We start from the raw sequence: 14,382 nt of genomic DNA, 5'->3' as shown, positions 1-14,382 counted from the left end.
GACCAGTAAAGGGAGCAGAAGTGTTCTCTAAGATTGACCTCGAGATCGGATATCACCAAGTCGAGTCAAGGAGGGTGATATCAAGACGATTCGTGACCGGACACGGACATTACGAGTTCGTAGTCATGCCTTTTAGCGTGACAAATGCTCCAGCTACATTCATGGATCTCATGAATAGAGTATTCAGGAGTATTTAGATCAGTTTGTTATTGTGTTTATCGATGACATTCTTATCTACTCAGAAACTCGGGAAGAACACTCAGAGCACTGAAACTAGTATTGCAGACCCTTCAACAAGTTATACGCCAAATTCACGAAATGTGAATTTTGGCTAGATCAGTGTCCTTCCCGGTCACATCATCTCAAAGGATGGTATTATGGTAGATCCCACAAGATAGAAGCGAGTAATTGGAAGAGACCCAAGAACGCCAATGAGATCGGGAGCTTTTGGGATTAGCAGGATATTACAGAAGTTTGTAGAGGACTTCTCCAGGATAGCCTCCCACCGATCGCTCTTACCGAAAGAATGAAAATTTCAATGGACGGAGGATGTGAGAACAATTTGAGCTAAAAGGAGATTGACCAGTGCTCCCATTTTGGCTCTACCAGACGACACCAGCAGCTTTGACATCTATAGTGATGCCTCTAAGTTGGGATTAGGAGCAGTACTGATGCAAAATGGCAAGGTGATCGCCTATGCCTCCAGACAACTCAAGGATTATGAGAAGAATTACCCTACTCATGACCTTGAACTTGTAGCAGTAGTGTTCGCTCTCAAAATTTGGAGACATTACTTATATGGAGCTCAGTGCAGAGTGTATATAGATCATCAGAGTCTGAAGTACTTCTTCACTCAGAAGGATCTGAATATGCGACAGCGCAGATGGCTTGAGCTGGTCAAGGACTACGATGTAGACATCCTCTACCATCCAGGGAAAGCCAATAAGGTAGCAGATGCCCTTAGCAGAAGATCCAATGCTACCTTATTATCTCTTACAGCCATGTCACCGCCCCTACAGAAGGAGATCGTAGATTTCGGTCTTGAACTCATCGTTGGACAGCTCTCTACTATGACCTTAGAGTCCACCTTGCTTGGTGATATTCAGTCAGCTCAGAAGCAGGACCCTGAAATTCAGAAAATCAAGCAAGGGCTAGCAGAATCAGGAAGTGGAGAATTCAGAGTGTCCGATAGCGGGGTGTTGTATTTTGGTGACAGACTCTGTGTTCCAGATCAGGAGGAGCTACGGAGACAGATTTTAGATGAGGTTCACAGGACTCCTTATGCGATGCATCCAGGTTCCACCAAAATGTATCAAGACCTGAAAAACCATTTTTGGTGGCCCGGGATGAAGCGAGACATCGCCAGATATGTTAGCATCTGCCTCACCTGTCAGAGGGTCAAGGCAGAACATCAGCGACCAGGAGGAGTTCTGCAGCCTATACAGATCCCAGAATGGAAGTGGGAGGATATCTCTATGGACTTCATAGTGGGACTACCCAGAACCGCGAATGGTTTTGATGCCATCTGGGTAATAGTCGACAGGTTGACTAAATCAGCTCACTTCTTAGCTATTAGAATATCCTACTCCATGGAGCAGCTAGCTCAGTTGTATCTCAAGGAGATTGTCAGGCTGCATAGAGTCCCACGGACCATTATATCAGACAGAGACAGCAGATTTACATCACACTTCTGGAAGTGTGTGCAGTCAGCTATGGGTACCCAGTTAAAATTCAGCACAGCCTTCCATCCTCAGACAGATGGTCAGACGGAGCGAGTAAACCAGGTACTCGAAGATATGCTCCGAGCTTGTGCCCTAGATTTCAAGGGAAGTTGGTGCAAATATCTGAGTCTAGCAGAATTTGCATACAACAACAGTTATCAGGCCACTATCGGCATGGCTCCTTATGAGGCACTCTATGGGCGGAGGTGCAGATCACCAATCTGCTGGTATGAGAGTGGTGAACATAAGGAACTAGAGCTTCAGACAGATCTAGTAGCAGATACCACAGCAGCCATACAGCAGATTCGCCAGAGGATAGAGACAGCACAGAGCCGTCAGAAGAGCTATGCCGATACACGACGCAGACCCCTAGAGTTTTCAGTTGGGGATACAGAGTAGCTCCCATGAAGGGAGTCATGCGTTTTGGGAAGAAAGGCAAGCTAGCTCCCAGATATGTGGGACCCTACCTTATCACGAAGAGAGTGGGCAAGGTAGCATATGAGCTAGAGCTACCTCAGGAGATGTCAGCTGTCCACAACGTATTTCATGTCTCCATGCTGAAGAAGCATATTCCAGACGCCACCCAGGTGATTGAGCCCCAGTTGGTACAGGTCCGTGATGATCTCAGCTATGACAGTCGGCCTATTCAGATAATAGACCGAGCAAAAAAGAAATTACGGAACAAGGAGGTACCATTAGTCAAAGTCAGCTGGCAAAATCACACAGCAGCAGAGGCGACTTGGGAGACAGAGGCCAGCATGAGACAGAAGTATCCAGAATTGTTCTAAGTTCGAGGACGAACTTTTTATAAGGTATGGGGGATTGTAATGCCCGAAAATTCTCAAAACTGTTTTAGAAATATAGTATGATATTTCTAGAATTTTTAGATATTTTTCCGGAATTTTCCGAGTAACGGAAGTAGCAAAAATAAATATAAACAAAAACGGCCTAAGCGGGAATCGAACCCGAGACCTATGGTTTAAGGGATAATGTTAGTAACCAGTGAACCTAGCAGGGCCGTGCTGAGAGAAAGGAGAAACATCTATATTTATATTAGAGTTGACCGGAATTACCACTTAATATAAATAGAAGGGTTAAGTGGGTTTGGTTTATTTTACTTGGTTCGGCAAACTCCTCCCTCTCCAAACCCTCAACGCCGACGCCTCCTCCTCCTCCTCCTCTCTCGGCGCCCAAACCCAAGGACTCTCAGCTCATCTTCCGGTAACGACTCCAACACGAAAGAGGTTCTTCTCCGCGAGAGGAACGCGAAGACGTGAGCGGGTCGTCGAGAAGGCCATCTCCACCAGAATTCTAGCGAATAGAATTGTAAGGAATTTAGTGTACGAGGTAAGAAACCCCTCACCTGTGGTATAATAGTTCCGGTTGGTTTCCCACGCATTAGTTTTAGCTATATGCAAGTTTTTCCGGCACATAGGGTATGTTTAAACCCTCCTCGAGGATTTAGGGATCTAGTTGAACACCTCTAGACGGGCCGGACACGTTGTTCTCCTTTAGTTGGAGATTCTAGACGTTGTCGGGTGCCTAGAGGTGATCTCCCTATTAGAGGAGAGAGTTGGAGCACACCAAGTGTTCGGTAAAATGTTAGTGTAGCTAAATACCACCTCAGTTATGTTTAATAGCTCAGTTAAATGCATTAGAGGCATTTAAACCAGCACATTAGTTTAGTTCAGTTTTATGGGACTACGGTCCAATGGGTGGGCTCCCACAGTCGCCTCTAGGTTCAGATAACCTAGCTCTAGGTTCAGATAACCTAGAAACAACATGTTATATCAGTTAGCTATAGATATCAGTATTTTATTTTTAGTGGCACTGTACTGGATTAGATATCCATTGGGTTGGACTCCCACAGTCGTCCCTAGGTTCAGATAGCCTAGACAACCCTGCTAAATTCGGGACTTGCAACCCCGGGTCTAGTAGGGATGCGCGCACAGCAAGTACAGTTGCCGGGCCCAACAGCATGTTTAGTATTTTCACCTATTATGTATTAGATTTCAAAACTCAATATCAATTATGCTAGTTGATGTTTGTTTCCAGTTACAGATTTAGTTTCAGTTAGTTTAGCTTATGTTCAGTTCAGTGTTTATTGCTTGCTACGCTATGATTCAGTGTTCATGCCATGCTTATGTGTTATGCTTTATGATTTTAGTATACCATGACTTAGCAAGTTCAGTGCATATTTTCAAATAGCATGCTTTAAAAACCATATTGCACCGAATGCATGTTTTTGTGAGGTAGATGGTTTCTTACTAAGCTTGTTAGCTTACAGATACTACTTTTCTTATACTGCAGATAAAGGTAAAGGAAAAGTGGACTAGCAGTGGAGGCTGGAGGTCAATGCAGATGAGGATGTGTGTGTATGGAACTGGAATCAAAGGTCCTTAGGAGACATAGCAAATGGAGCATTAGACTCTTTAGCATTTACTTTAGCATTTTATTTATTGGTTTTGGTTTCCATGTTCTAGGCACTTTTAGTTATGTGTTGCCATGAATTCCTAAACTATGCCCTATGTTAAGTCAGATTGCTAGTTTATGTCGTTGGAATGTTATTATATGTTGTTAGAATAGTTATGATGCATTAGTTAGGTGTTAAGTGGGGTTTTGGCTCGCCAAAGTGCTGAAATCCGAGTCCCCGGGTGAAATCAGACTCTGATCAGTCTCCCGACCGATCAGGGCCTGGCTGTGTCACTGGATCGGTCAGCCGACCGATCCAGCCAGATACAGTATGCTATTGTATCCTCCTGGATCGGTCAGCTGACCGATCCAACACGATACAGTAGCGTCCCAGGAGATTTCAGGTGCCTGGATCGGTCCGACCGACCGATCCAGCCACACCTGGATCGGTCTGCCGACCGATCCAGTCGGGAACAGAACGTTCCCCAGCTCCGATCGATCCACGGACCGATCCAACCAAGAGCAATCGATCCAGTCCAGCTCGGATCGATTGGGAAGCTCAGGTTTCGTCCAAGAAACTTCTCAGTCCAGCTCCTTGACCGTAGGGGATGTAGGATACACCAGGTATCCCTTAGATCATCTCCCTTAGCACAGGTAGAACCAATAACATGTATTAGGTCAGATATCAGTAGCAAAAAAAAAAAAAAAAAAACTCAAATTAGATCAGTTTTCCGCGCAGCTTAGCACAGTAACCATAGCGATTCGCCTTACAGCCTAGTAGTGGAAGGTGGGTCGTTACACCTAGGGGTCGACCCTCTTGACCATTGACTTCCACGTGTCTTTGACCTCCCACCAATGAGAATCCCTCGTCCTTACCACCGGATCATCCGACAAAATTCATATTGAACAATACGTAACATCAAAACGGTGCAAGAAATGGGTGGGAAAAAAATCAATAATTAATTAAAGTTTTGAAAAATAACATATCGACGCAATGGATAAGAAATAAAAACGACTATGAACTATTAATTTCCTCCTATATATCAACGGCAAAAAGAATGTTGGTGCGACCATGATTCATCTCCCATCCATGGCGCTGGAAACACACACTCTAATCACCTCCGATCCTCTTCACAGCTTCGCCTGCAACACCATAGGCGAGATAAGATTATATGAATTAATCACTATCAGACAAAGTTCGCTAGCTCATTCAAGAAGAAACGCTCGTGTTACCTGAGAATAAAGAAAGGTTCCGAGTATGGCAACGGCCGCGCCGAGGGCATTGACGGGCTGGATGGGCGTGCGGAAGATGATGATGGAGGAGACGATAACAGATATCCGTTTCATGGTGTTTCCCATGCTAAATGTCAAGGCAGAGATTTCATCCAACGACATGTAGGAAACCTGGTTGTACAAATGATAGAACACACTCTGTGCTACCACCCACCTGTTCCAGAAAAATTGTTGCGTGCAAAAGAGTGAAACCAATTCGAAGAACAAAATTAATTTGAACACAGGACAAACAAGCTTACCAAACAAAATGAGGACCAATCTCTGTGACGGCCTTCTGCCAACCAGCTGCCCAAACCTTGGGACCTTCCACGGCAATTGCAAATGGTGTGAGTATCACCAGCGATAACAGAGAGAGGCAGGCGTAGTAGTTCATCCCGCTGACAGACTTCCCGGTCATTCCTCTCTTTGAGAAGATGTTTCTGAATACAAACGCAAGATTCGATATCATTGCGCCCATGAAACCTGTAATCGATGCGAACGAGCATGAATCAAAGCTATGAGATTGAAAGAACACTTTGTTTGTTAGAGTCATACCCGTGATGTTAAAATTGAGCTCCGTTAGGGCAGACAAGGCGCAGCCACCGATGATCGGCAGAAGCGAGAGATAAACCGACAGAGGGAAAGCTTCTCCAAGGAGAAACCTTGATACCAGAACTGTGAAAGCAGGCTCCCCGCTCTTGATTATGTGCGTGAACGACACGGCTACCTTCGACATGCACACTGTGGCTGCTACATGCCCGATGGTGTGCGCCACGGCCACCTGCAATCGATTGGGGAAAGGAATCGATAAGGAAAAATCGGTGAATGGAAAAAAAACTCAATTTTTTTGCTTACCGGAATTAGGGAATTCCAGAAGCCCAAGTCGGTCTTGGGCGGTTCGGTAACCCTAGCTACCCAGAAGGCGAGCATTATGAGGGAGCCGGCGGCGAGGGAGAGCGTGGAGGTCAGCTATGTTGGATATTGAGACCTTAAATGGACCAAAACGATTTTGAGGAAGGAAGCCATCAATTGTTGAAAGTCGTAATTGACTTCAAAATTGAAATCTACGATTCGCGTAGATAGATTTATACTATTAATTTGTTCAAAACCGATTAAGGGTGAATGAGAAATTAATGTTTAAAGTCGGCCCAACATAACATTTATTATTCATTAATAAAGTGCATGGGAGAATAGTCCCACATCGAAAATTCTCGATGTGTATTCTCTACTTATTAATGAAGATGTTTTAATAGAGTTAACACAAAAATAAAAGGACAGGTGCTCCCTTAGCCTAGGGCGAGCAGGTGCTAGCACCTGTGAGCCCGCCACCCGCCACGTGCGCAATTGGCGCTTTGTAGGCGCACTTCGATCGTCGCGAGGAGCATTGAGGAGCTTAAATTTATGCTCCATGTGACATTGCAGTGCCTACGTGGCACTCGGGTGACGTGTCAGGCTCGTACCTGACGTAGCAGCACCTATGCGGCATCCTCGTGGGCAAAGGGAGATGACTAGACAGTTGACTTAGGGAATGGATGGCTACCGTTGATCAACGTTGATCAAATAGGTATGATGGATCGCTTGTGATGCGATCTAGAGCGTTGGATCGCAAAGAGTAACGATCTGACGGCTTGGGATGAGACTTGATCTGAAGCATCGAATCAATGGATCCAGATCCGATGGCCGGTGACAATAGGCGGGATCTGAGGGTCACAACTCCTCAGATCTGATGGATGAGATTGAAGTGGGCTTGGAGAAGGGTTACAACCCTTCAGAATGGATGATCTAGATCGATCCAGCCCAAAGAACACATCCACTCACCCAAAGGACACTCAACCTCTTCTTTCAGTATAAATATAACCCTCCAGATGATGGAATATTCACTCAATCCTCTATTCTCTTCCTCAAGCATTCATCTCATCTTGTGCATTCAAGAGTCCAAGAAGTCTACTAGAAGGTTCGCTGGTCTCGGAAGTCGGAGTGCTACGATTCCGAGACATTCATCGTCGTTGTATCTTGGGAACGAATTGCAACAATCCGTTAAGCACCGTAGCGGAGCAATATCGTTTACGGAGATAGTGTCGAACACTAGCCTCGACGATCAGTTTGCATACTCCAGAAGCTACCCGGGATAAATAGTCGTAAACGATAATTCGTGCAAACTGATATGGCTACCAACGACATTCCGACTACCGTTCCGACCGCCATTCTGACAACCATTCCGCACGGAGAAAAGCCGGAGAAATTCACCGGAACCGACTTCAAAAGATGGCAGCAGAAGATGTTGTTCTATCTAACGATGCTAAACCTTGTACGGTTTTTGCACGAAGACACGCCAGCCGCTACGGAAGGTAGTAAGGCTGCTAGCGATGCGTGGTCTCACGGAGATTTTCTGTGCCGCGATTATATACTCAACGCCTTGGACAACACGTTATATAACGTATATTGTTCTCTAGAGACGGCAAAATCTTTGTGGGAATCCCTTGAGAAGAAATACAAGACCGAAAATGCTGGATTGAAGAAATTCATCGTCGGTCGGTTTCTGGATTTCAAGATGGTGGACTCAAAAAGCGTCTCATCTCAAGTCCAAGATATGCAATTAATACTGCATGATCTGGACGCCGAAGGCATGAAGCTGAACGAGACATTCGCAGTTGCTGCGGTAATTGAGAAGCTCCCTCCGTCATGGAAGGATTTCAAGAATTACCTAAAGCACAAGCAAAAGGAGATAGGGTTGCAAGACCTGATCCTGAGGCTACAAATAGAGGAGGATAATCGAAAGTTATCCGACTCCAGAGGAACCAAGCGGACTATAGACGAAATGCCCAACCTGGTCGAGCCGAACGCTAAAAAGCCGAAGCAGTTCAAAAAGAAGGCTCAAGCAAAGAAGTTCAAAGGCTCCTGCTACAACTGTGGAAAGGCAGGACACTTGTCCAAGGACTGCAGACGCCCAAAGAAGCCAACCAAGGGGCCAAAGGATGCTATGAATCATGTCGCAACCTCTCTTGAGGACTTGGATCTCACTGCGGTTGTATTTGAAGCCAACTTGGTGGATACCAACCCGAAGCAGTGGTTCATTGATACTGGAGCAACTCGTCATATCTGTTCCGATAAGGCGATGTTCTCCAAGTATACTCCGATAAATGGCAGGAAGCTCTATATGGGTAATTCCATGACGTCGCCAATTGTTGGACTCGGAAAGGTTGTTCTGAAGATGACGCCCGGAAAGGAGCTAACACTCATTGATGTACTCCATGTTCCCGACATCAATAAGAACCTAGTTTCTGGAGCGGCATTGGTTAAGGCCGGATTTAGGCTAGTGTTCCAGTCAGACAACTTTGTACTTACGAAGAATGGTGTCTTCGTAGGAAAGGGGTACCTAGAAAAGGGTCTATTCAAAATGGTTGTAATGCCTGTACTCCGAAATTTTGATGGTAATAAAATAAATGCTTCCAGCTATGTTGTTGAGTGTTTTAATTTATGGCATGATCGACTTGGACATGTATATAATAATACTCTCAAACGTCTCGTCAAATTAAATTTATTACCAAACGTCAATGTTGACGGAACACACAAATGTGAAGTGTGCGTGGAAGCGAAAATGACGAAACTACCTTTTCATTCGGTGGAAAGGACAACAACTCCTCTAGAGTTAATACATAGTGATCTATGTGACTTGAAATTTGTGCAAACTAGAGGAGGTAAAAAATATTTTATTACTTTTATCGATGACTGCACAAAGTTCTGTTATGTCTTTCTTTTAAGAAGTAAAGACGAAGCCCTAGAGGCGTTCAGAACCTATAAAACAGAAGTTGAAAACCAACTTGACAAACGAATTAAAATAATTCGAAACGATAGAGGTGGAGAATATGGTGCACCGTTTGATGAATTTTGTACAGAATCTGACATTATCCATCAAACAACGGCGCCTTACTCACCTCAATCAAACGGTGTTGCCGAACATAAAAATCGGACACTAAAAGAAATGATGAATGCCTTGTTGATAAATTCAGGTTTACCTCAAAACTTGTGGGGGGAAGCAATATTATCGGCAAATCACATTCTCAACAGAATCCCTCATAAGAAAAATGATAAAACTCCATATGAACTATGGAAAAGCCGCGAGCCATCGTACAAATACCTGAAAGTGTGGGGGTGCTTGGCAAAGGTCGAAGTACCTAAACCAAAGCAAGTAAAGATCGGACCTAAAACGTTCGATGCGGTATTTGTCGGATATGCCCATAATAGTAGTGCATATCGTTTCCTAATTCACAAATCAGACATTCCTGATATACATGTGGGAACAACCATAGAATCTCGGAATGCGATATTCTTTGAAAACGTATTCCCAAATAAAAAGGGAAACGTTGAAAGTGATAACAACGGAAGTTCAAACAAAAATGACGTTACCGAACTTAGCTGTTATAAAAGAACTATTGACGATCAAAGTGAAGAGCCACGTCGTAGCAAACGGGCTAGAGTTGAGAAATCGTTCGGGCCAGATTTCATGACTTTCATGTCAGAAATGGAACCAAGAACATTAAGTGAAGCTCTCTCTAGACCCGATGCTCCAATGTGGAAAGAAGCTGTCAATAGTGAAATTAAGTCTATCATGAATAATCATACTTGGGAATTAGTAGACCTTCCTTCTGGTAATAAACCATTAGGTTGTAAGTGGATACTAAAACGTAAGTATAAAGCTGATGGATCAATTGACAAGTATAAGGCCAGACTTGTAGCCAAGGGGTACAAGCAAGAGGAAGACCTTAATTACTTCGATACATACTCACCGGTGACAAGAATTACGTCCATACGAGTGCTAATAGCCATTGCAGCATTGTATGACCTTGAAATACATCAAATGGATGTTAAGACTGCGTTCTTAAATGGTGAGTTGGAAGAAGAAATTTATATGGAGCAACCCGAAGGGTTCATGGCTCCTGGAAATGAGAAAAAGGTGTGTCGACTTGTTAAGTCATTGTACGGACTTAAGCAAGCGCCTAAACAATGGCACGAAAAATTTGACAAAGTAATGCTGTCAAACGAATTCAGAATAAATGAATGTGACAAATGCATTTATGTCAAAAACACACCTGAAGGCTATGTAATTGTCTGTCTATACGTAGACGACATGCTAATAATGGGCAGTAATCATGATGTAATCATGACTACAAAGAAAATGTTGACCAGAAATTTTGATATGAAAGATATGGGTCAAGCAGATGTTATATTGGGAATTAAAATTCTCAGGACATCAGAAGGGATAGTTTTAACACAATCCCATTATGTAGAATCTGTATTGAAAAATTCAATGCGTACGATCTCTCTAGTGAAAACACCTATGGATCTAAGTCAACACTTAGCGAAAAACCATGGTGAGACCATATCGCAGTTGGAATATTCTCGGATAATAGGCAGTTTGATGTATCTCACAAACCGCACACGTCCGGATATTGCTTGTCTGGTCAACAAACCGAGTCGTTTTACGAGTAATCCAAACGACACCCATTGGAAAGCATTGATGTGAGTTCTCAGATATTTGAAATATACTATGAACTATGGATTACATTATGGAAAATATCCCGCTGTGTTGGAAGGATATTGTGATGCTAATTGATATCGATACAAAAGACTCCAAATCCACTAGTGGATATGTATTCACGATCGGTGGGGAAGCAGTATCTTGGAAATCCACTAAGCAGACTTGCATTGCTCGGTCAACTATGGAATCCGAGTTTATAGCACTAGACAAAGTAGTCGAGGAAGTTGAATGGTTGAAGAATTTCTTGGAAGATATTCCAAGTTGGATGAAACCCGTGTCTGCCGTACTAATCCATTGTGATAGTCAATCGGCGATTGGAAGGGCAAGAGTATGTATATATAATGGGAAGTCACGACATATACGTCGTAGACATAATACCATTAGGCAGTTGATCTCGAATGGAGTGATTGCAATCGACTATGTTAAGTCCAAAGATAATTTGGCAGATCCTCTAACGAAGGGGTTGAGTCGAGATCAAGTATACTGCTTATCAAGAGGAATGAGATTAAAAATCTACAACTGAAAACGACTGTAGCGGTAACCCAACCTTGTTGACTGGAGATCCCAAGATCTTGGTTCAATGGGACAACGAAGTTACAGAAGTTGTGGTCCAGCACATTAGATAGTTTATCTCTATCCCAATCCTAGGATGAATTTGTGTTGTCCTACCTCATGTAGTGAGGTTAAGCTTATGCTTTTAGTGACTTCTATACCTGATAAGGTGGAGTATGGTAGGATACTCTTGATAGAAGTGTCACCTATGTGAGTGTGAAGACAGGCCGCTTCAATGAAACACTCATGAATCCAAGATGGTATCCATGGCCGAAACGGAACCAACCATGAGAACTTAAAGTAGGTGAGATAGATCTCTGTGTGGGTGTTATTGTCTAAGTATACACCAACAGCTGAGCAGTTCAACACATCACGTTCACTGCGCAGCCTAGTATACTCGAGAGCATTTCACTACGGAAGGTTCAAAGCCACAATCTACCTCTCCCGATGCAGTGACTTATCGATTAGACTCTTGTAAAGTGTCAGCATGCATACACGCATTGCATTAATTTCCATTCATGTGGGGGATTGTTGGATATTGGGGCCTTAAATGGACTAAAACAATTTTGAGGAAGGAAGCCATCAATTGTTGAAAGTCGTAATTGACTTCAAAATTGAAATCTACGATTCGCGTAGATATATTTAGACTATTAATTTGCTCAAAACCGATTAAGGGTGAATGAGAAATTAATGTTTAAAGTCGGCCCAAAATAACATTTATTATTCATTAATAAAGTGCATGGGAGAATAGTCCCACATCGAAAATTCTCGATGTATATTCTCTACTTATTAATGAAGATGTGTTAATGGAGTTAACACAAAAATAAAAGGACAGGTGCTCCCTTAGCCCAGGGCGAGCAGGTGCTCGCACCTGTGAGCCCGCCACCCGCCACATGCGCAATGGGCGCTTTGTAGGCGCACTTCGATCGTCGTGAGGAGCATTGAGGAGCTTAAATTTATGCTCCAGGTGACATTGCAGTGCCTACGTGGCACTCGGGTGACATGCCAGGCTCGTACCTGACGTGGCAGCACCTATGCGGCATCCTCGTGGGCAAAGGGAGATGACTGGACAGTTGACTTAGGGAATGGATGGCTACCGTTGATCAACGTTGATCAAATAGGTATGATGGATCGCTTGTGATGCGATCTAGAGCGTTGGATCGCAAAGAGTAACGATCTGACGGCTTGGGATGAGACTTGATCTGAAGCATCGAATCAATGGATCTAGATCCGATGGCCAATGACAATAGGCGGGATCTGAGGGTCACAACTCCTCAGATCTGATGGATGAGATTGAAGTGGGCTTGGAGAAGGGTTACAACCCTTCAGAATGGATGATCTAGATCGATTCAGCCCAAAGAACACATCCACTCACCCAAAGGACACTCAACCTCTTCTTTCAGTATAAATATAACCCTCCAAATGATGGAATATTCACTCAATCCTCTCTTCTCTTCCTCAAGCATTCATCTCATCTTGTGCATTCAAGAGTCCAAGAAGTCTACTAGAAGGTTCGCTGGTCTCGGAAGTCGGAGTGCTACGATTCCGAGACGTTCGTCGTCGTTGTATCTTGGGAACGAATTGCAACAATCCGTTAAGCACCGTAGCGGAGCAATATCGTTTACGGAGATAGTGTCGAACACTAGCCTCGACGATCAGTTTGCATACTCCAGAAGCTACCCGGGATAAATAAGCCAAGGGTAGGGGAAGGCGTTGAGGACCTTCTTATTGTAGATGTTGAACACCACGTTCAGCGCCCACCACGTCGCGAAGTAAAATCCGATCTTGAGCTTCTGCGCCGCCGCCGATCGGCTCTCCTCGCTGCTGAGCGGGATGGCGTCGTTCCTGCTCGCCTCGTGCGCCCTTGTCTCCGAGAAGGGGCCTCGAGGCTTTGCAGAGCACAGAACTCGGTTTGGGGTTAGGTAAAGGGGCTTACGAGCGGAAAGGGAACTCCGGACCACCTCGCACAAGAAGGAAACTCGAGGACCAACACCAGATCTCGGCATACGAGCCACCGAAGGTCTTAGATGCGCGGCAACAGCAATGGCCGGGAAAGAAGAAGCCATGGTGGAGCAGAGCATCGTCGCGACGTAGGGCGAGGCTAAATCCTGCTCGAAAAAATCGTAGCGCTCGCTCTGTTGTGTAGGGGTAGTAGGGATGCCACGGAAGGTATTTATAGGGAGCCGTTCCAGACTGTTTCTAATATATAAAAAAAATATTTTTTCATTGTCTTTTAAATATTTTCGACCCAATATAATAATTAATATAAAATTGACGGTGTCAACTATTTCATCTTTCAGTTTAATAATCTAAATCACAGGAAAAAATTTAAAAACTTTTATGTAAAAATTTAGATTTATCTTTAATTTTTTTTAAAAAAAACTTTTTACCGAGTATCTCTAGCTCTGAGATTAACAAATTATATGGCAGGTGTCTAGGGCTCTAAAAAATTTCAGCATAAATCATATCGGGATCAGGGCCAAATAAAGTTAAGATAAAGAGTCTGTAATGTTAGAAAAGCAATAAAAGTGAGTATCCGATAATTTTATATGCAAAAATTGATGAAAAGAGTCATGACTCATGATTAACAAGTATGTTTATGCCCACGATTCTTGTTTTAAATGTGAATGCATCAATTTCATAAAGATTACGATAAAAGTAAGAGTAAAGTAAAGATTGACAAAATGTTGACAACTCACTAACGATTGTAATTGATAATTATTGATGATATCAATTACTTCATGACGTTATTGTGTGTAAAATGAGATGTCCAAGTATCTAATGACAACAAAAACACATTTTATATATATATATATATATATATATATATATATATATATATATATATATATATATATATGTTTGCATTACCAAGGCATGATGATC

At 43.4% G+C, this 14,382-nt stretch overlaps 1 protein-coding gene across 1 annotated transcript; it reads right to left on the bottom strand.

Annotated features, from left to right (window-relative positions):
• Positions 1–5,339: 5,339 nt before the first annotated feature.
• Positions 5,340–13,577, bottom strand: LOC122014072 (glucose-6-phosphate/phosphate translocator 1, chloroplastic-like). The gene is made up of 5 exons (XM_042570261.1): positions 13,192–13,577; positions 6,261–6,375; positions 5,961–6,186; positions 5,666–5,888; positions 5,340–5,580 (listed from the first exon to the last, which is right to left on the bottom strand). Exons 1-5 carry the CDS (start codon positions 13,575–13,577, stop codon positions 5,340–5,342), a joined length of 1,191 nt encoding a protein of 396 aa, XP_042426195.1.
• Positions 13,578–14,382: the final 805 nt, after the last annotated feature.

The sequence above is a fragment of the Zingiber officinale genome, chromosome 8B (assembly GCF_018446385.1).
Source record: "Zingiber officinale cultivar Zhangliang chromosome 8B, Zo_v1.1, whole genome shotgun sequence".
NCBI lineage: Eukaryota > Viridiplantae > Streptophyta > Magnoliopsida > Zingiberales > Zingiberaceae > Zingiber > Zingiber officinale.
The sequence above is the reverse complement of the archived record's forward strand: the minus strand, read 5'-3'. Positions and strand labels throughout refer to the sequence as shown.

Bases quoted from the DNA above. Each gene is read 5' to 3' on its own strand.
- LOC122014072 (XM_042570261.1), bottom strand. From the start codon at position 13,577: ATGCTCTGCTCCACCATGGCTTCTTCTTTCCCGGCCATTGCTGTTGCC. The intron at 6,376-13,191 runs GCTTATTTATCC...ATATCCAACATA, and splicing joins AACGCCTTCCCCTACCCTTG to GCTGACCTCCACGCTCTCCC. The intron at 5,889-5,960 runs GTATGACTCTAA...CATCGATTACAG, and splicing joins GCTCAATTTTAACATCACGG to GTTTCATGGGCGCAATGATA.